The 20,882-nt window shown below is 42.0% G+C and overlaps 1 protein-coding gene across 1 annotated transcript in view; it reads right to left on the reverse strand.

Annotated features, from left to right (window-relative positions):
- Positions 1-20,023, reverse strand: part of UTRN (utrophin) — a 498,673-nt gene extending 478,650 nt beyond the window's left edge. Inside the window, exons 1-2 of the mRNA XM_080807218.1 lie at positions 19,491-20,023; positions 13,272-13,442 (exon numbers count right to left, since the gene is read on the reverse strand). Of these exons, the coding sequence (XP_080663344.1) occupies positions 13,272-13,350 (79 nt within the window). The 5' untranslated portion in view covers positions 13,351-13,442; positions 19,491-20,023. The remainder of the gene's footprint in view (positions 1-13,271; positions 13,443-19,490) is intronic.
- Positions 20,024-20,882: the final 859 nt, after the last annotated feature.

Here is a 20,882-nt window from a genome sequence, read left to right on the forward strand (position 1 = left end):
CCCACCTCCTTCACACCAAAACCTTAATAGTAAAACTTTACCTGCCAAGTGTTGAAGCAGAAGGCAGACTGCTCCTACACTATGTCCCATTAAGTCTGTCTCCCGCCTACAGCTTTCCATCTCACCTCTCTCCTCTATCACCATCACCACCCCTTAGTTCAGGCCAAAAATATTGCTTACCATTCATTCAATTGTCTCAGTCACACAGCAGTCTTCCAGGCATCCAGCCTGGCCCCATCCACCATCCCAACCCAAGGCATCTATTCTCCTGAACAGCAAATCTGATGAGATCCATCTTCTTGGATGAAAAACAATGGACAATTACAACTATGTCTTCATTGCACTGTGCCAGTTCAAGGGCTTGACACATAGTACAAGCAAGGTAACAAAATACCATTCAAAATGTCTTTTACAGGGATGCTTGGCTGGCTCAGTTGGTAGAGCAATACTACTCCTGATCTTGGGGTTGTGAGTTTGAGCCCCAGGTTGGGTATAAAGATTACTTAAAAATAAAATCTTTAAAATAAAAAAAAAAATTAAAAGTAAACAAAATGTCTTTCACAGACTAGATAAAGTAAATAGATAAATACAGATACAGAGAATCAGACAAGTCCTTCCCTAACGATCTCCAGAACATAAGATACAGTTGAATCTCAAAGAAAGCTAGATTCATGACCAAGAGGGACAGTTGAACTGTCCAAATCTAAACTTCAGACACCACCAATGCCCAACCCAACGATGCATACTTTTCAAATGAGACCTTTTAATTTGTCTTAAAGGTCAAGAGAACCACCATTCTGAGATACCAGGTTATTTACCAGAATTTCAAGTTAGCCTACTGAATAAAAGAATTTGGAAGATGGTACTCAGAAGAAAAACAATACAACAATAACAGTCTTTTCTTTCTCCTATTATCTGAACCTCCATAGCAAAGCATCATATTAAGAAAAGCATCTGTTACTTGAATAATTATGAGTTCTGAGTATCTCAGCTTTATTGACTGAACTCCAATGACCTTTCCACTATTTAATTATTCCCTAAATGAAAGGTATTGCTCAACATCTGTTCTTAATTTATTTTTAATTTGCATTTACTCTAGCCTATCTGTTGGAGCTGAAATTAGTAATACAGGATGACATTATCTTCAGAGTCACATGAAACATTCTACTCTTCAAAGTTCCTCTGAAATAGTTTTCCAGGCTCATTTTGCATACAGATTTTCTTTTAGCTGTCCAAGACTATTATCTGCACTGTAAGATGAGATTAATATTACCTTTCTTTTGCTACCATCTCAAAGAACTTTTATAGTATACTAAATAAACATGAATAAACTTTCTCTTTCTTCTCATTTTAACCTACTTTTTATTTCTGAAGCACAACATTTCCTTCAGAATATACTTATAGAAAAAGTACTACTACTGAAACAATGTAATTCAAAGTTACTGAAACAAACTGGCCAAGAGACAAGACTTCAGAAAAAACAGCAGTAGTCAGTGTAACTGATGAGTAAAGTTACTTTAAAATGTAGGAATTAGGGGCACCTGGGTGGCTCAGTGGGTTAAAGCCTCTGCCTTCGGCTCAGGTCATGATCTTAGGGTCCTAGGATCGAGCCCCACATTGGGCTCTCTGCTCAGCGGGGAGCCTGCTTCCTCCTCTCTCTCTGCCTGCCTCTCTGCCTCCTTGTGATCTCTGTCTGTCAAATAAATAAGTAAATAAATTTTTAAAATGTAGGAATTAGGGGCACCGGCGTGGCTTGGTGGGTTAAGCACCTGACTCTTGCTTTCAGCTCAGGTCATGATCTCAGGGTGGTGAGACTGAGCCCCACATCAGGGTCTGCACTGGGTGTGGAGCCTGCTTAAGATTCTCTCTCTCCCTCTCCCTCTGCCCCACCTCCCCTTCCTCCGCTCTAAAAAAAGATAAATAAATAAAGAAATAAATAAATAAATAAATAAAAGAAAATGTAGAAACAAAGCAAGTTAAGAAAATTCATTCTGGGGGGTGCATGGGTGGCTCAGTGGGTTAAAACCTCTGCCTTTGGCTCAGGTCATGATCCCGGGGTTCTGGGATCGAGACCCGCATTGGGCTCTCTGCTCAGCAGGGAACCTGCTTCCTCCTCTCTCTCTGCCTGGCAAAGGAAGGAAGGAAGGAAGGAAGGAAGGAAGGAAGGAAGGAAGGAAGGAAGGAAGGAAGGAAGGAAGGAAAAGGAAAGAAAAAGAAAGAAAGTAAGTAAGTTAGTTCATTCTGGAGAAAAAGCTAGTAATTAAAAGTGCTGAGAACCTGAATTAAACATGATTTGAAAAAAACTCTGCAGCCGATTGAAAAATATAAAACAAATCCCACGAAGGTGAAGTTTACAGTGCACCTTCACAGGTTTGTATTAACTGCTAACCATCTTCCAGGTCCTTTCCCTACTCCATTCTCCACCTCTACCACTTTGGTTGAAGCCCCCATAACTTCTAACCTCAATTATTTTCACAACCCTTACCTGCTCCCCAGCCTCCCTCTAACTCCGCTGCCTTCTAAATTTACCTTTCACACTGCCAACCAAATTATCTTTCTGAAAAATAGTACTAAGCCCATCATTAACCTACTTAAAATCCTGTAGTGGCTCCCTAGAGCGAAATGATCAAACCCTTTAACCAGCTTCAAAAGAGCTCTTAAAATATGGCCCCAATCTCCCACCATCCACAATGCCCCAGCCACACTCACCTACCAGCTACAAACTCCAAATGCATTGTTCTTTTTTACCCATCTGGCAGGTCCTTCCCTTACTGTCCATAAGTATACTAAGCATCCTTCAAGGCATACCTCAAATTCCCTCCTGTTAAGGTGCTATCACCAGCCATAACCTCGTTCCCACCAACACAAGAGCTTGTCCTCACTCCTTCCATGTTCCTATGGCGTTGTGTGCATTACACTGTTTTTTGTGCAAGATGTCTGTTCATTCCTCTCCTCCCAACTAGCTTGAGAGCATATTAAGAACCAACATATGTCTTGCTCACCTCTGAGCCCATCACCTAGCAATAATGACTGAACAAGACATTTGCTGATTGATTAAGGTATGTATATAAGGAAGTCTGATTTTTTTTGTTTTAAACAACACTAAATAAAGTACACAGTAAGCATTTATTGAGCACTTGCTGTGTGTGGAGACTAAGCTAAAGGCTGGCATTGAAAAATCAAATTGGGGAAGCATGGACCATACACAAGCAAGAGCCAAAAATCGAAACAAAGTCTGAACAAGAGGGAGAGATTGATTCTGGCTTGGTGATCGAAAGTAGAATGCTTTGTGGCACTTATGCTGTTTGAAGAATGAAAGTCTCAAAACTGGAGGCTTGGGAGGGGAAAAACAACCAAGCAGAGAAAATGAAGCCAGCCATATCGCAAAGGCAAGAGAAGGACCATGAGCAGTCCTCCCACGGTGCCATTTGCCTCCCGCTCAGGGTACTGTGGTGACAGGGGGAAGGCAGAGCAGCTAGAAAGAGAAAGTGGTGGCAGACATCTCTCAATGTTTCATTTAAACATACATGCAAATGAGTTCCCCTCTCTGAGCAATCTGCCTTCATGCCAGGTCCCCAGAATAAGATCTGTCATACGCCAAGTGCTCAATAAAGCCAGTCTGAGAGAGCAAGCATATATGTGCATTCCGCAAATATGAACACTCCTCTAACCTATAACAGGTTAAGTCTCTTGAAAAAGCACATATTAGTTAAAACAATTCAAGTAACTCTGATCTTTTTCTGTTCACATGGTATTAAAATGGGATCTCATAGATGAGTAAGAATCTGGTATCTTATAGAACTGGCCACTGATGCCACATGTAAAAACACAAAAATAGGGGCACCTGGGTGGCTCAGTGGGTTGAGCCTCTGCCTTCAGCTCAGGTCATGATCCCGGAGTCCTGGGATTGAGCCCCACATCAGGATCTCTGCTCAGCAGGGAGCCTGCTTTCCCCTCTCTCCCTGCCTGCCTCTCTGCCTACTTGTGATCTCTCTCTCTTTCAAATAAATAAATGAAATCTTAAAAAAAAAAAAAAACACACAAAAATAAATATCCTTACATTTTGCAGTATGACATTTTTTAAACACCTTTGAAGGAACTACATAGGGTCACAGAGTAAACTAGAACTCACTTATTTAAGAGCCCCCCCCCCCCAGGGTGGCTTTTGAATAAGGCATTTGAATAAGGCCAGGAGCCTTCAACACAAAACAAGACTCTGATTCATTCTCCCAGCTCTGAGTCAATACTTGCAATAGTTAAAAAAATTTAAGGGCATATGTTCGTTTACAACCTCAAGAGTTCCCTGAATGAAATTTGAAACTGGCTCCCATATACAAAACACAAGGAGAGCCCAGAGAAAGAGCAGAAGCAGACCACTCCAGGTTGGTAGGTGGCAGGTTTGATCAGCAAGGGAACTTACATATGAGGCTTGCCTTGGGGAGCAGCAGGACAAGTAAATCTCTGCACCTGCCTCAAATTCTACACAGTGACATGTGTAAAAGCAATTACAGGGGCACCTGGGTGGCTCAGTCGGTTAAGCATCTGCCTTTGGCTCAGGTCATTATTCCAGGGTCCTAGGATGGAGCCCCGTATTATGCCCCTTGCTCTGCGGGGACCTTGCTTCTCCCTCTCCCTCTGCCTGCTTGTCCACTTGCTCGCTCTCGCTCTCTCTGTCAAATAAATAAATAAAATATTTAAAAAAAAAAAAAGAGCAGGTACACATTTTGATCCACCCCAAAGCTTGTATAATCAATGAAGAAATGAAAATCCCTTCCTATATCTTCAAAGACGTTATAGAGCTCAAAGACACTACTGCAAATAACTCAAGGACTGTAAGAGTGGGAGTTTGGTGTTTGGCTTGGTTTAGTTAAATGTATACAAGGACATCTCAAGACCTCTGGGGCATATTTACAGATCCTCGAGGAACTTGCTATAGTGGTCAAAAAGTCACTTAACTCCTAATTCATCTTTGACATAATAAACAATTATTCTCTTAAAATGAGTGCATTTTAAAAGAATGATAGGCAAATTACTTTGTATCAAAAGAAAGTCTAGTTATATTAAATATAAGTATTAGATGTCACCTACTTAAAATACAAAAAGAGGGAGGGAAATACATATGTAATATTGTCTCTAATCTTAAAGAATATAAGAAAAGTAGCAAAACGTTGATTATGTTTCATACTTTGTATCACATCTTAGAAATTACCCCATATTGATACAGGAAAAAAAAACCTTGATTTTTTACCTCAAATTATTCCACAGTATGAATAAATTATAACTTAACTAAAAAGAAAAAAAAAAGGAAAACTAACGTACAGGATTGGATATGAGAATTTTTTCCCACCATGAGTCAAAAAACATATCTTAGAAATAATTTCTTAGAAAATATACACAGTAAGTTTTTACAATGACTTGATCGAGGACTCCATGTAAGACTTCAGGATATGACATTAGACTTACAGCAGGAAGAGGTTAAGTTCACTGAGTTGAAGACCAAGGAGCTCAACGAAAAAATACTTTGCTGCTGAATATTTTACTATGATCTTCTGGTTTAAGGGGACATGATAAAAAATGCACCAAATTTCTCACTCCCCTGACTGCCATGGTTTTACCTTTGTTCAACATAAGCCAAACTCTTCAACATATAAAGCAAAAGAAAAAATGTCCAATACCAAGAATCCATTGCCTTTTTAAAATGTTTAAAGGGAAGTGTTTGTAGATAGAAATAAACTTCAACATCTGACTACTATTAAAAACTCTCCTCCTCTGAAATGCACAGACCATTTTCATTTCAGTTCTAACAGTCTTAAACTGGCCTTCTTTCTCCATAAAGCCGTGGGGCTTGTTAAAACTCCAGATGCCCAGACCCCTCCCAGCACGAATGAATCCAAATCCAGAAGAGAGATTCTGATGTGCAGCCTGAGTTAGCAGTACTGCATGCAATGAGCCCAAAACCCAACTTGCAAAACAAAAACATACATATACATCTAGGTAATTACTGAATTAATGTTAAATAACATGACTCACACATAGCTTACGAAGAACGAAAGAACCAATCCATGAGTATCAACCTCAAAATGCTAACCCCATCCCCAGTATATGTTATGTATATCATATACCAAAATCTTAACTAGGAAGTAGAATGAAAGAAATTCTCAAATATTAAAAGTATGGAATTAAAAAAGAATATCTACACAGATAATACTTTTTACACTACAGCAGGTGTATTTATTTCAAAGTCGTACCACTTCAGAGATACAAAGTTCATTTTTTGTCGGGCTTCTCTGCTATGTAAGAAATGTCACTAGGTGCTTTTTCTGTTCATTGAAAAAAAATTGTTACATAATTAAATGCTAAAATTATTGAACTCAACAGAAATCATAATAACTAACCAGGCAGCTCCCCCATTAAAAGAAAAATTCATTTGAAAATATTCGCCTATGAAATATTATTCTACTGCTTTACACTTTGAGCTCAAAAGCTATGATAGAACCAATTTTTTTTTTTAAAAGAAACTGATTTCTCAAAACCAATGTGAGACTGTACCATCTCAAGCCTTAATCTTAGCTGCCACAGGAGCACTCACAAAAAAAAAAAAAAAAAAAAAAAATTCTTCCTATTAACCAGGCCAGGAGGATAAGCTTCTGACAGAGAAGACCTACAGGATTTAAATAAACTTTAGACAGGTGGTTGTTCAAAGGCCCCAGTGCAAAGGCCTCCTAGAGTTGACATGAGCAAATCCAAGGACAGAGGAAGCAAAAGTGAAAGAGCTGGATCTGGCTTAGATTTCTCAGTCCACAAGCCATCATTTCAAGAGTAAATAGATTTTAAAAACTCATAATGACTCATATTTCAAATACTGACTTCAGTATATTTCTTATTAAGCAATTGAGGCATACCAAAAAAAATTAAAATAGTAATAGTAATACCTCTGCCTACACACACAGCTTAAGGGACAATTTGGCCAATACATCCGAAACCATCTGCGTATCCTTTCACAATTAAATTTTAACTAATATTTACAACGGCTGCCATGATCTTGCATGTTCCCTTGTTCCCAGAAAATCATCATATCAGCATCTAGTTCAAACTTCTGGCCTCAAGTAAGGTTCAATAAAATTGAGTTTTCCATTCTGTCCGTAGAATTAATGTACTTCCATGGCTTAGAACATTCTCAGCGACTCATGTTTCCTGATTGGGAATGGATCACCTACAAGCTTCCACAAGCACAGGAGCAGGTCATGAGAACTGCATTAATACAGAAAACTTTTCTACGATTGCTCTACTTCAGCATAATGAGGCGACAACATGGAGAATATTTTTACACGCATTACAAGAATAGCTGCTCTCTGCTGTCAGAGTTTAATTTCCAAGAGGGTTACCATCCCTCCCCACAAATCCCCAGGGCTCATGGGAAAAAACAAACCTGCTCTAAGAGCTCCCGCCAAAGCACAGGTATTCCAGCCAAGTAAAGCTACGGAGGGGCGGGGGTGAGAACAAATTTTTCAAAGTCCTTTAAGCTGTTCAGAAAAATCCCCTCACAGGTATTTCTTTAAATTCAAGAGAAAAAAGATCAAGGAATCCCTCAATGCAACATAACCAGCGTCCTCCTAAAGAAAGGCCACTAATAGATAAACAAATAACGTGATCTTCCTCATAATTCTTATTAAACTGAGTCTTGTTAAGCAAGTTCCCTTTATTGCAAACAGTGTATTTTCAGGAGACCTGCTATAAATATAACCAGGTATTAATATTCCATATTAAATATGGAATATTTATTCCATATTATTCCATATTATTAAATAACCAGGTATAATATTCCATATTAAATAATTCATTGTATTTTTATTTCACTGGCCTCTCTTTTCTTCCCTCCCCCATTCCCCCACCGCCACCAACCCTTTCAATCCCAGAGATAACCATCTGGGCATCAGACCAGGGCTTAAACTGTGCCAAATCGCAGTGCATCTGAAATCCACTACGTTTTTTTCACCAGCCAGTGAAAAGCCTTGAGCAGCAGTCAGAGGAAAAAAGAAAAGGGAATTTACCTCAGAAACAAATTATCAATTTCTCTGCCTTCCACCCAGAAGACTGCCTGTGGTCTGATTATTTCCCCTTTGCTAACTCTTAGAGAAAGTGACAGAGACTGGAGCCAAGGAAGGCCAGGACAAGCCTGGTAGAAGCAGGCTGTTGTCTTCTACAATTGGCCCTCCCTTGGCAGGGCTATGATGTCAGGAGGCCTAGAGAAACTCTACCTCATGGTCCAGGGCCCCAACCCTGGTGGATATAGGGAAGAGGTAGAGGGATGTATAAGCCAAATTAATACTGTGCAAAATTTATAAGCAATAGATCAGCACAAACGAAGAATCATCTAACGGCAATGGAATAAGCTACCTAACAAATTAGGAGACTCAGCAATATGTAAAGGTCAAATGCAGAACTCCAGATCACCTGTGTTCTAATCCCAGCTCTGGCACTTTCTAGCTCTGTAGCTTTTCTCACTGACTAAGCATTCATTGCTCATCTACTAGCAGCTAGGCCCTGGGCCTGATGTCAGGGATGTACTGGTTCTTGCTCTTGTGGAATTAAATTCTAGCTGGAAGGACATTAGTGCGCACACGCGCGCACACACACACACACAAACACAGACATGCGAAGAAAAATGCCAGATAGCAATAAGAACATATAAGGAACTTAAATATAATGATACAGTCAGGAATGCCTCGGAGATCTATTTTCTCAAGTCAGCAGGAAAGACCTCTCAGTGATGATATTTAAACCTAGGTTTGAATGACAAGAAGAAGCCTAACAGACAAAGACAAGGAAAAGAGGGATATGCAAAGGCCCTGGGCCTTTGAAGAAATAGAGGGAAGGCCAGTGTGGCAAACTATTTCTATGTGACTCATGTGTGTCATGTGTAAAATCATGGTTGTTAGGATTAAACTCATAGCACTGTATCTGCATGTGGTCTATGTTCAACAAATGTAAACTGCCAGAATTATCACCAACATCATCATCACCATAATCAGTGTGATCCCATCACTGGACGTGTCCAAGCAGGGACTGGGTACAGACATGCCATAGGCATGGCCGGCTGTATGGCCTCTAACGTTCCTTCAACCATTAGACACCAGGATTAGGCAAGAACAGAAAAGGTGAAGGAAGAAATGATAAAATTGTTACACTCCAGCTTCCTGCCCAAGGCCTTTTAAAGAGGATACTGAATCACACAATACTGTGTGGGTCACCTCATTCATTCAACAAATGGCCCTTTCCTGTCTCTCTCTCTCTCTCTCTCTCTCTATATATATATATATATATATACACACACACACACATAATCTATTGATTCAAATCCCCAAATAGCCAAAATCCTTACCTATAGCTAGTTGACACCCTGCCTTTAGCCCTGAGGTTGACCCTCATTAAGGGGTCTCTGTGCCAAAAAAAATTACCACAACAGCACTGAGAACAGAAAAGGATGATGTAGTCTCCATTACTGGCTTTAAAGTGTGTTAGCTATTGTAAGAATGAAATAGCAACAAGGACATTCTTTGACTTTATATGCATCTCAAATTGTTTTATTATTTCATGCTTAAAATGTCCCAAGCAGAAGCTTACACATCACACACCCCACTGCCAATATATTTCTCACACACACACACACACACACACACACACACACAGAAACAAAAACAAACAAACAAACAAAAAACACCTCTAATTCTTGGCCTACTCTCTCAAAATCATTACTAACTCGTTAAGCTTTCTGAAGCTCACTAATTGAGGCTATCAAACAATGCAGTCATTGACGACAAACTCGACTTACGTATCTTTCACTTAGGAACAGAAAGGTCTACTTTTATCCAACCCTTAACCATTAAAGGTCATATCCTTTCAAGTTCTTTTCTAAAATTCACTCAAATCCAAGACAAGGGTACTACAACCGTAAAGAAGTGTACAGTTTTTACATTCATGACATTACTTCATCACCTTCCCAGTGTCACACATCCATTTAGATGGTGCAAAGGACTTGAAAAAATATTTAAACCTCACACAGAGCATAAAACAAATTAATACTGGATAAGGGTAATATAAACAATCCTAATAACTTAAATACACAAATATTTCTCCTAGGCCAGCTTTTAGACTGTCCAAACTCAAGTTTGGGGAGGAAAGAAAAGAATCTTCATAAACCAAAAGATTAAGTTTGTCGATATATTCTCAACATTAGTTTTTTCCCCACCCAATCTCTACCTCTCCCCACCATCCAGTCCTCCAAAAGGGAGAAATATCGAGGAACAGATTAGAATTCAAGTTTTCTTACAGGAAAATATTCTTTTAAAAAACTGAAAAGGCAGCAAATTCAGCATAGAACACATCCAAGGAGGATCTTTATAGGTAGATGATGCCTTTGACAGGATATGAACTAACACTCCCTAGTCACTATGTAAATTTTAGAGTACTATATAAGACCTGACCACTGTCTACTAGTATTCACCATAAAAGAATCAAAAAAGTGCCTTCCGGAAAGAGAGATTGGGACTAATAGGCCCATTCAAATCCAAACTTACCTACTGGCTTTTGCAACATAATCCAGTGAAAAGAATGTGATTCGTATCTCAGCTATGCAACAGCTAGCTTTTCAATGTGTTTTGAAGTAGATGCCTCCGAAGTAACAGTCATAGCTTTGGTATTAAAACACTCTAAGTTGGGGCGCCTGGGTGGCTCAGTCATCAAGCATCTGCCTTTGGCTCAGGTCATGATCCCAGATCCCTGGGGTCCAGCCCCTTGTAGAGCTCCCTGCTCAGTGTTAGGGTGGGAGGCCTGCTTCTCCCTCTCCCACTCCCCCTGCTTGTGTTCCCTCTCTCGCTGTCTCTCTCTCTCTCTGTCAAATAAATAAATAAAATCTTTAAAAAATAAATTAAATAATTAAGTAAAACACTCTAAGCAATGTGAGAGTCTTTAAAATTAATAAGAACTAAGTAATACAGGCTCATTAAGGAACTTTAGAAAATACATATGAGCAAAAAAGAGAAAAATAATGTCACAACGCCAAGATGAGCACTATTAATATTTTAGTGTATGCTCTGCTAAGTCTTCTTAAAAAAACTATTTCCCACACACAGGACTTCATATTGCACATATTCTTTACTTAACAATAATAAGAATGGACGTCTACACACATCCATAACAAATAGTTATGTACAAAAAGTTATGTACAAAAAGTTATGTACAAAATAGTTATGTACAAAAAGTACAAACTTTTACTTTATGGATATACCCTAATTCAACTAGCTCCACTGAGATTCTATATGATCTGATCTGATGCCCTCCACTAAAGGAACAGAGTAGGTTAAACAGTTATTTCCTAAAGTTATTTGCCCATGGCATCCTTTTTTGAATTATGCATCAGAACTTGTGCTATTTCACAAATACATAAGGAAATCATGACTTAACCAATCCTCAATTCTAGGTTTTTATGGTGTTTCCAATTTTTTCTATGATAAAAATGCTGCGATCGACTTCTTGCTTATATATCTGTGTATTCCCTAGGGGAAAACTCTAAAAATAGAGTTATTGAGCCAAGTGGTATGCATATGGTAAAAACGTGATAATTTCTACCCAAATGTCCCCCAATAATGTATGAGAATTGTCAGTCTCTTTAAATGATAATATTTAATTTAAAGAAGAGTTTTGAAGTTTTATGTACTCATCATATATACCCAATATTTTTAAACTTATATATAATGACTTTTTTAAGGATATGGCTAAAATACATAGTTATAAATATCAAAGGTCTTACTGTAATGGACTCAGAAAACTATCTAAGAATATACCACCTCACAATTTATAGAACATGACAAGCCTGGATATGTTGAGTGGTGTCTTTTATTTTCCTCTTGGTTACATTTACATATTTCCAGATATATTCTGTGCTCTTAAGAAGATATTAATAATCCCTTATATCTACCTTGCCCTTTATACTACTAAAACACTCAGTAGGTGCCTCATTAGCACAGTAGGTAGCGAGCACATCAGTCTCATATACTACTAAAACACTTAAACAAAAAGAAATTTAGAGGAATAAAACATCCTGAGAGTGAACTTTACCACAGGATATTAAGCTGTACCCCCAAAAGATCCTTAAAGTTATACAATAGTAGCTACATATTTACAGCCAAGACTGTAATAACCAAAATCTTTACCCGTCAACTGACACCAGTATCACAAAGGGAAAGGTGTGTCTTACATATGTATCTGTTAATTTACAGCTTATTTTCAGTACATATTTTTGTAATTTCAAATAATTAAGAAACAGAATCCTAACATAATATAAAGATAGTTCACACAGCAAAAACAGGGTTTAGCTTCCTTTTCTGTTTTTAAAGTGACACTAGATATAATTTTATACCTCAAAGTAACTCTCAAAGTTACTTAAGTATAGTGTTCACACCCAGGGTGGAGTTCTGTGTAATTTCCAAAGTTCAGAAAGGCCCTGCCTGCCCGAAAATATCTCCCCTTAGAGCCTGTCTCAGAATCGTTCTTTGAAGCTTTTAAAAAATACAGAAATTATTCAACAGGTCTGGACTGGAGCCAGTGCATCTGCATTTTTTTAAAACTCTCCAGTTGATTCATTTGTACAGCCAGAGTCAAAAAGCACTCAGTTATATAAAAGATTGAGGGAGGGAGTGGTATCCTTAGATCCCCAACTGAAATGTTCATATGAAAAGCATCAATCTGCCCTAGGGGACCCACGTGAAAACTGTACCTTCATAATACTCCTAAAAAGGTCCCAAAAGGAAAGCAAGGGTGGGGCACCTGTTGACCCAACCCTGACCACCAAAAACAGACAAGGGTGAGAATATACAGTAAAGGAAGCAAAACTCTAGAAGACCCACCTTGCCAGAAACGGCTACTTCATATTTTAAGCACGTAATCCCTTCAACTTCATAAAACAGACCAACAAGAAAAAACTGCTCAGCTGTGTGTCTGTGTGGAAAGGGGTGGTCTCATCAAGGAAAAGCATTCAACCACAGGTAGGGGTTTCACCAAGCAGTGCCCATCAACATATAATAAGACCAAAATGGATTGGCAATTAAGACAATACTCAGAGACAGCTCATTACCTTTTACAATGTAATAGTCATTTGTCAGAACCGTGTTTCTCAAAAGAAGTTTGTCTTACAAGAACAAGCCAAAAAACGTATGTCTTTTAAGTGGTTTATACATAATAACCCATCATTTTCTTAAGCTTCCGTTACCTACCAGATCTGGACTTAATGATGTCACTGAACTCATTCTGCCCATCATCAGGCCTCGCCTCGTGTTCTCCATACTTGGCCATCTTTGCTGAGTTTCAGTGTAATCCAAAGACGGTAGTAAATCCTCTTCTTAAGACTTCCAGTTTTCTATAATGGTCCAGGTCGACATCAATCCCTAAAAAGAAAAGGGAATGTACTGACTTGGGAAAAAAATGTATACATACATTTTTATTTAATATAAATAATCATATAGTTATCCATACTAACCATTCATTCAGCAACTATTTACTCAGCATTTTCTATTTGTCAGGCACTGATCTGGGCAATGGGGATATGACTAAAAAGGAGACCCAGACTCTGCTATGATGAAGTTTCTAGACACTAAGCTGTTAATTATATAATGAATTATTTCATTATAATACTGATATGTCACAAATGTACACATAAGAAGCACAGAGTCATATGAGCATACAGCAGAGGACTCGGACCTGCCCTGGGCAATTAGAGAAGGTTTTCTTGAAGAAGTGACACTTGAGCCAAGCCTTCAGTGATGAGAAAAATTTAATTAAAAAAAAAAAAAAAAAAAGGTGGGAGGAGAAAAATAAGAGCCTTCCATGTCAGGAAGACTCATGGAGGATTCAAGAGGCTGAGCCTGTGTCTTTGGAGAGAAAACACCCAAGAGAGAAATCTGGCAAACTAAGTGAAGTAGGTAGACAGGACTGGCGACAGGGCACTGGAGACCAGGTCAAAGCTCTTATCTTTCTCTGAAGAGGAAGGGAGATCTAAAAGATGGTTTTAAGCAGGGAAGTAACATAATCAGATCATGATCAGACCTGCCTTCTGAAAAGATCACTCTGGTTTGTAGGTGGACCAGAATGAAGAGTAGGAAGCCATGAAGACAACAGCAGAATATAGCAATTGTTCATTCAAGAACCTAGGCCATGGGCACATGGGTGTTGAAAAAAAATTTATTTCAATTCCTCTGTATATTTGAAACTTTTCCATAACAGAATTTTGGGGAAAATTATTCCTAACTTTAACCAAGTGATCAAACTTCATATGACCAATAATGGGGCATCATGTGATACAACGGGAAATATACCACCTCATCTATGTAGTATCCTCATGAAGCTGATCATGAACAGAAAAATCTAGACTGGATGGTCTTTAAAATAAACAATCTGGACTGCTTATAATTATCAACATCATGAAAAAAACACCTGAGAGAGGGGGAACTTTGTGGGTTAAAGAAGACTAAAGAAACATGACAACCAAGTATAATCCTTGACTGAATTTAGACTTTAAAAAATGAATGTTTGGGGGATAATATGAAAAATGTGAACCGAAGTTATATATCAGACAAAATTTTTCTATCAATATTAAAGTTCCTTAGTATCGGTTCATGGTTTTGTCATTATGCAAGTATCTTTGGCTACAGGAGACACCTGACAAAATATTTACCTATGAAGTGTGATAATGACTTCAACTTCAGTTCAAACAGGACAACATATGCCTATCTATGTATAGGTATCTACCTATATGCATACATACAGGGAGAGAAGGAGAAAGAGAAAGAAAGTAAGTGCTGAAAAATGGTAAGTGGGGAGAAAGCATATGGGTGTTTACTCTCCTTTCTAGTATAATATTACAGGCAGGAAATGACTGTGGTCTAAACAAGGGTACATGGGAAGAAATGGGTAGATATGTGGGATATTTAAATATCAAATACAGAAGGTCAGTAGCAATTGGGGACTGACTAGATATGAGTTGTCCAGAATACTAAGGTGCAAAATGACTGCCCAGTTTTGGTTTGGGCAACTGTGTGGAGGGTGAGTCATTCACTGAGCTGGGGAACACTGGCAGATAAGCCACTGGTGGAAGGAATCATGAATGTGGTTTGGACTTGCTGAGTTTTAGGTGCCTCTGAGTTATATAAGGGCAGATAACAAAGAAGGCAGTTGGATATATAGGTCTGATCTCAAAAATGGTGTGGATTCAATAAAAATCTGGATAGTTACACATTATACCCACTGACATAGATTTTAATCTAGAAGGTACATCACATGAATTCTGCTGAGGATAGCTGTCACTCAATAAAATAATTTTAAAGATTTTATTTTATTTATTTATTTGAGAGAGAGAGCACCAGAGCAGAAAGAGGAGGAGAAGGGGAATGGGAGGGAGGAGGAAAGAATCTCAAGCAGACTCAGCACTGAGCTCCGGAGCCCGACATGGGGCCCCAGGTGGGCTCAATCTCACAACCCTGAGATCATGACCTGAGCAGAAAACAACAGTCAATACTTAATGGACTGAGTCACCCAGGTGCCCCAGCAATAAAATAATTTTAATCTTCAGTAATTAGAATCATCTGTAGAATTTAAAGAATTGAGGATTATACTGGGCACAACCACCTTTTCTTTAAGAATGTCAATAATGAGAGCTCTGCATTGCCCTAATAGTTCCTGGAATATATTGCCCCTACAGCCCAAACACAATCAGCATTCAGTCTTAAGTTCAGCAACTTGGCTCTATCCTAACAGCCCCTTCAGTGGACCCCAAATGCCAATTAAATAAATTAATCATTTAGTTGGGAATGTAACTGTCAACACATCCAAATATTAACCTGCAAATAGTGTATATTAGGGGCTCCTGGGTGGCTCAGTGGGTTAAAGCCTCTGCCTTCGGCTCAGGTCATGATCCCAGGGCCCTGGGATCGAGCCCCACATCGGGCTCTCTGCTCAGCAGGAAGCCGGCTTCCCCTCCTCTCTCTCTGCCTGCCTCTCTGCCTACTTGTGATCTCTGTCAAATAAATAAATAAAATCTTAAAAAAAAATGGATATTAATTCATATATTACAACATATATCAGAACAAGAGTTTACTGCTAGCTAGGATTAGGCAACTCAATTATTTAATTCAAGGACACACCATGTGGTTTTATTATTTAATAATATGCTTCATTTGGCATACTTATGTAATACTTAGTATTTTATATGTTTAATTATCTGTAACATTTAAAGAAATACCATATTATTTTATAATATAAATATATGTAGAAAATAATTATTATATATTTTTTCCTGACCAGTTGGAAAAAGGGTGTGTTCTAATAATAAAGAAGTCAAAATTACCTTAGAAAAAATGCTTTAAGTATTTAACAGTTTGAGGCAGAAGAAAACTAGTGGACTACTAAAGATTTAGGAACAATTTCCCTCTCTTAGAGAGAGGACCATGTGGATTAGATCATCAATCTGCCAAAGTTTGAGTATGAAATCTCTTTCTCATGTTTTAAAAATATTTTATTTATTTATTTAACAGAGATCACAAGTAGGCAGAGAGGCAGGCAGAGAAAGAGGGAAGCAGGCTCACTGCTGAGCAGAGAGCCCGAAGCGGGGCTGGATCCCAGGACCCTGAAATCATGAACTGAGCCGAAGGCAGAGGCTTAACCCACTGAGCCACCCAGGTGCCCCTCTTTCTCACTTTTTTATATTTCTCTACTACTGTTAAGATTTTCAGGATTATTATATGACTAAGTTCCTTTTGGGGGGGTACCTACCTGTAAAAGATTTGCTGAATTCTTAAGTACATTTTAATTTATTCAAGAATTTAAAGCTTTGTTCAGAAGAATGCATATAAAATTTTATTATGGAAAATGAGGTTGGTCCAACAAAAATTCTCTTTACTGGAAAGCAACTATTCCCTTTAAGAGATAATCTGACACTCTCCTTCATAACTAGTCTTAGCTAAGGGTCTTCACTTCAACACTTGCCAAAGACCTTCCCCACTCCATAAAAAAGAAAACTGTTTACACTAGACTTCATTTACACGTGAATATTTATCATTTTTTTATTTTACTACTCTAAGATAATTTCTCAAATTTTCTCTTCCTGATCATCAAAAGCCCTTATACGCTACAAAGATACAGCAGAAAGAGGGTCAGAGGACAAGAAAAGAATGGGAAGGAGAGTGAATCAAAGAAGGCCATTTGAGCAGTGAGAGCCACTGACTGTCACCTGTTGCCAGGAATGGGTAGAGGACCCCAGGTTGAGTAGCACACAGAAAAAGATACCTCCTGCTACATGCTGCTGCTACTTATAATTGGTTGTCAGGAGACAGAATCAAAGTTTCTTCACCGACAGTGTGACTTGGGGTGGACCTTCCCAGGGCACATCTATAGAGTGTAAGAGAGACCATCTTCCACACAAAGATGGGTGAGAAACTGAGAATAAATGAATGGGATATTACTGCCTTAGAAACTTTAAGCCCTATACAATAAATTGTCTTTTATTGTTACCACTGTTCCAGATTTCTGTTCCCTTGGAATTATGCTTTGCAAAGTTTAGCCAGATCCCTCGATAAAACCAATACCCTTAACTCTGCATTCAGCAACTGTTTCTTCAGAATGTGTCTGTCTGGCTGTCATATGGAACACAAGCCATCCGGGTGTGGCAATAAACTTGGGGGTGAAAGGGTAGGGGGGTGGCCTTAAAGGTAAAGTTAATGTTTCAATTTTAAAACAATTTGGCAATTATACAATGTAAGAATACAAGTTCCTTCCACAACGTGTAATTATGATGGAAATGCCGTATACGTCCTTGAACTAAAACTATCCATGCATTTAAACTAGAAACCAAAACCCAGGAATGCTGAAGATAGTGGAAAGGGAAGGGAAGGGGCCAAGAATTTGCCACTCTGCTTGAAACAGTACAAGAAACCTGCCAGTGCCAAGAACTGCCATTCACTCTCGGAAACGCTCCAAGGGAAGGTTAGTACTACGGTGATTAATACTGTTTACAGCGGCAATAAATTTTAGGTAAACACCCAAAGGAGAGTTAAAGAGCTGTCTCATTGGTCCCATAAACTCGGGTAGAGGGGGCGGGGAATGACTGTGCGTAAACCGTGGCCCTGGCCGCCCGGTACTCGGAAAGCTGAAGCACCCACGAGCTTCGCATTCTTCCAGCCCTTGCCTGTCCCGCACCACTCCCCGCAGGCCGCTGCCCCCACGCCCACCAGCAACAGCCGGGAGGCGCCAACCGCACTTCCTGAGGCCCGTGCAAATTACAAATGAGTGGAGCGGCTGCTGCCGCGGGTCCCAGAGGCCGCAAGACCCGGCCCCAGCCGGGACCGGGAGAATCGAAGCGTCCGTGAAGTCGGTGCGTTCCAGCCGCAGCAACCGGTGCACTGGCCCTCCCAAACGCGGCATAAGGAACTGACCCGCGAGGCCCCGGTGACCCAGGTGACGTGGAGGCTGGCAAAGAGGAGACTTGCCCCGGGACAGCCCAGAAAGCGGAGCCGATCGCCCCAAGTTCGACCTGGGGCTCTCCAGTTCAATGTAAAACAAAGTGCGGGTGCCCCGGCTCTTGGAGGTCAGGCACGTTTTTCCCTTCCCTTGAAACCCTGGAAGGCTTGGGAATCGGGGGCTTGGGCGGAAAAAAAAAAAAAAAAAAATTCTCCCGTAACAGCGTGCTTTCTAAAAGTTGCACAGCCTAGAATTCCTGCTTTGTTGGCTGTGTAAGTGGCCTTGGGCAACCAGAGCCTCCAACCCAGGGCCAAAGACCTTTCCCACTCCATTATCTTACCTGATGGAGCAAGAGATGCCAAGAGTCCGGAAAGTAGAAGAGGCTGCCGTAGGGACTAAGCACCGACTGGCCGCCCCTGTCCCCTCCCTGGAGCCCCACCCTCAGAAGCAGCAACGGCTCGGAAGGCTAACACGTTTCCTGCCAGGCGGGCGCCTGCGAGCCGCTCCTCTGCCGGTCCACCACACCGCCACCCTCTTCCCACCCGCTCCTGGCGGACACCTCGGGCCCCGCCCTCCCGGGGCCGGGGTGTGTGTCACAGGCCATCCTAGGAAACCGGCCCCTCTTGGAGATCACAGCGCGAAGCACGCGACCCTCTCACGCAGAGGGGGAGGAGGGCTGGGGGAGCCCGGCGGCGGCACGGCCCGGGGCTGACGAGTTGGGGGCGTTCGCTCCCAGACAGACTGCGAGGACCTCCGAGCTCTCTCCACGTTTCTGGCACCCTCTCCCCCGCCGAGCGGAGCTGAACTCAGGTTCCGAGGAAAGTGCACACGAAAGTTGGTGACATCTTAGACTCAGACTTGAGAAGGAGACCAGGACGCAGGGTGGGAGCCGCAGAAAGTCCATCCTCCCCGCAGCCCACGCCCCACCGCCCCGGGGGCTGCGGTCACATCCCACCGCCCGAAGCGGAGACCTTGCACGGGCTTACCTGCTTCCAGGACCCGCTGGCCCGCGTCGCTTGCCAGCCTCCGCCGCGTCCCTAGCGGGCCGAGGGCTCCTCCGGGCGTGTTTGGGTCGGAGTGATCGCGGGGGAGTGTGCGAGCGTGAGTTCTGTGGGGCGACGTGTTTTAAAAAGGAAATGCGAAGAACCAGACAAATCCGAAAGAAAAAAAAAATTTTGACACCCGGTTGAAACAACGCCCCCGACTTGTGCAATCTTCCTGCTCCGGTAGTTCCGCCAAAAAACAAAAACAAAACAGTCCAAGTGCAAACCTGGAACGGGCGCGCAGGCAACCAAGTTTGCCAAACACTAGAGAGTTTCCCGTCTGCAGAAGTGACCCAAAAGAAAGGAGGTACCACTCGCCGTGGTGCCCCAATCGGCTTCGGGAGCCAGAGGCTCCTCCTCGGCCTCGGCGGGAGAAAGCCCGCGGCCGGCTGCGGCTGCCCGCTCCCCTCCTCCGAGGAAAGGCGACTCCACAACTTTGTGCGCGAGCCGCTCGCTGCAGCGGCTCCTCCTCCGCCGCCGCACCCCCGCCCCCCCCCCCCCGCCCCGATCCGCCGCCGCCGCCGCCGCGGGCCTGCCCCTTTGTTGGAGAGCGGCGCAGGAGGCCGAAGAGGGAGGGGGCGCGGGAGCGAGCGGGAGCGAGCGGGGGCGCCCTGCCGCCCCTCGGGGAAACGGACTGGCGCCCGGGCACCCCGGGGCTCGCTCTCCCCAGGAGGAGGCGGCCGAGCGGGACCGCTTCCCGGGCCGGCGCCGCCCCCGGCGCTCCCACTCCCGCTCGGCTCTCGGTCTCGGCCCCGCCGCCGCAGGCCCGGCAACTTTGTTCCGGCAGAGCGGCCCCTCTCGGCCCCGGTTCGGCCCCGGCCCAGGCGGCCACCGCGGGCTGGGCTCCTGGAACGTGGCGCCCCGGGTCACCTGACCGCGCGCCCCGTCAATCAGCGCCCGCCCTGCGCGCCCTCCCCTCCCGCAGCGGCCCGCCGGGCGCTTGGCTGGCCCGGGGCTGCGCGCCCCGCGCGGCTCCCGATGCGTGCGGCGCGACGGGAGCGAGAATGGGCGCCTCGCACAAACACCGTGCGCTTTATTCAGATTGCCCGAAAATGGGAGTCACGCCCCCACTCCCGGCAACCCGCGTAGTTCGAGTGATTTTGCTCTCTTCTAGAGGTAAATCTCCATTGCCCCCTCCACTCACCCTACCTCCGACTAATGACGTTGCTGGTTTATAGGTCCTAGTTCCAACGGTGTTATTTATTTTAGCTTTCTTAGTGTCGCTTTTAGTGTTAAAAACTTGACATTTCGTTTTATATTCGATCATGCCTACAAACAGTGCCTATGCTGGCCTTATTTTTCTATTTTTCCAATATACACACATACAAACAGGGA

Source organism: Martes martes (assembly GCF_963455335.1).
Source record: "Martes martes genome assembly, chromosome: 6".
NCBI classification, from domain to species: Eukaryota; Metazoa; Chordata; class Mammalia; order Carnivora; family Mustelidae; genus Martes; species Martes martes.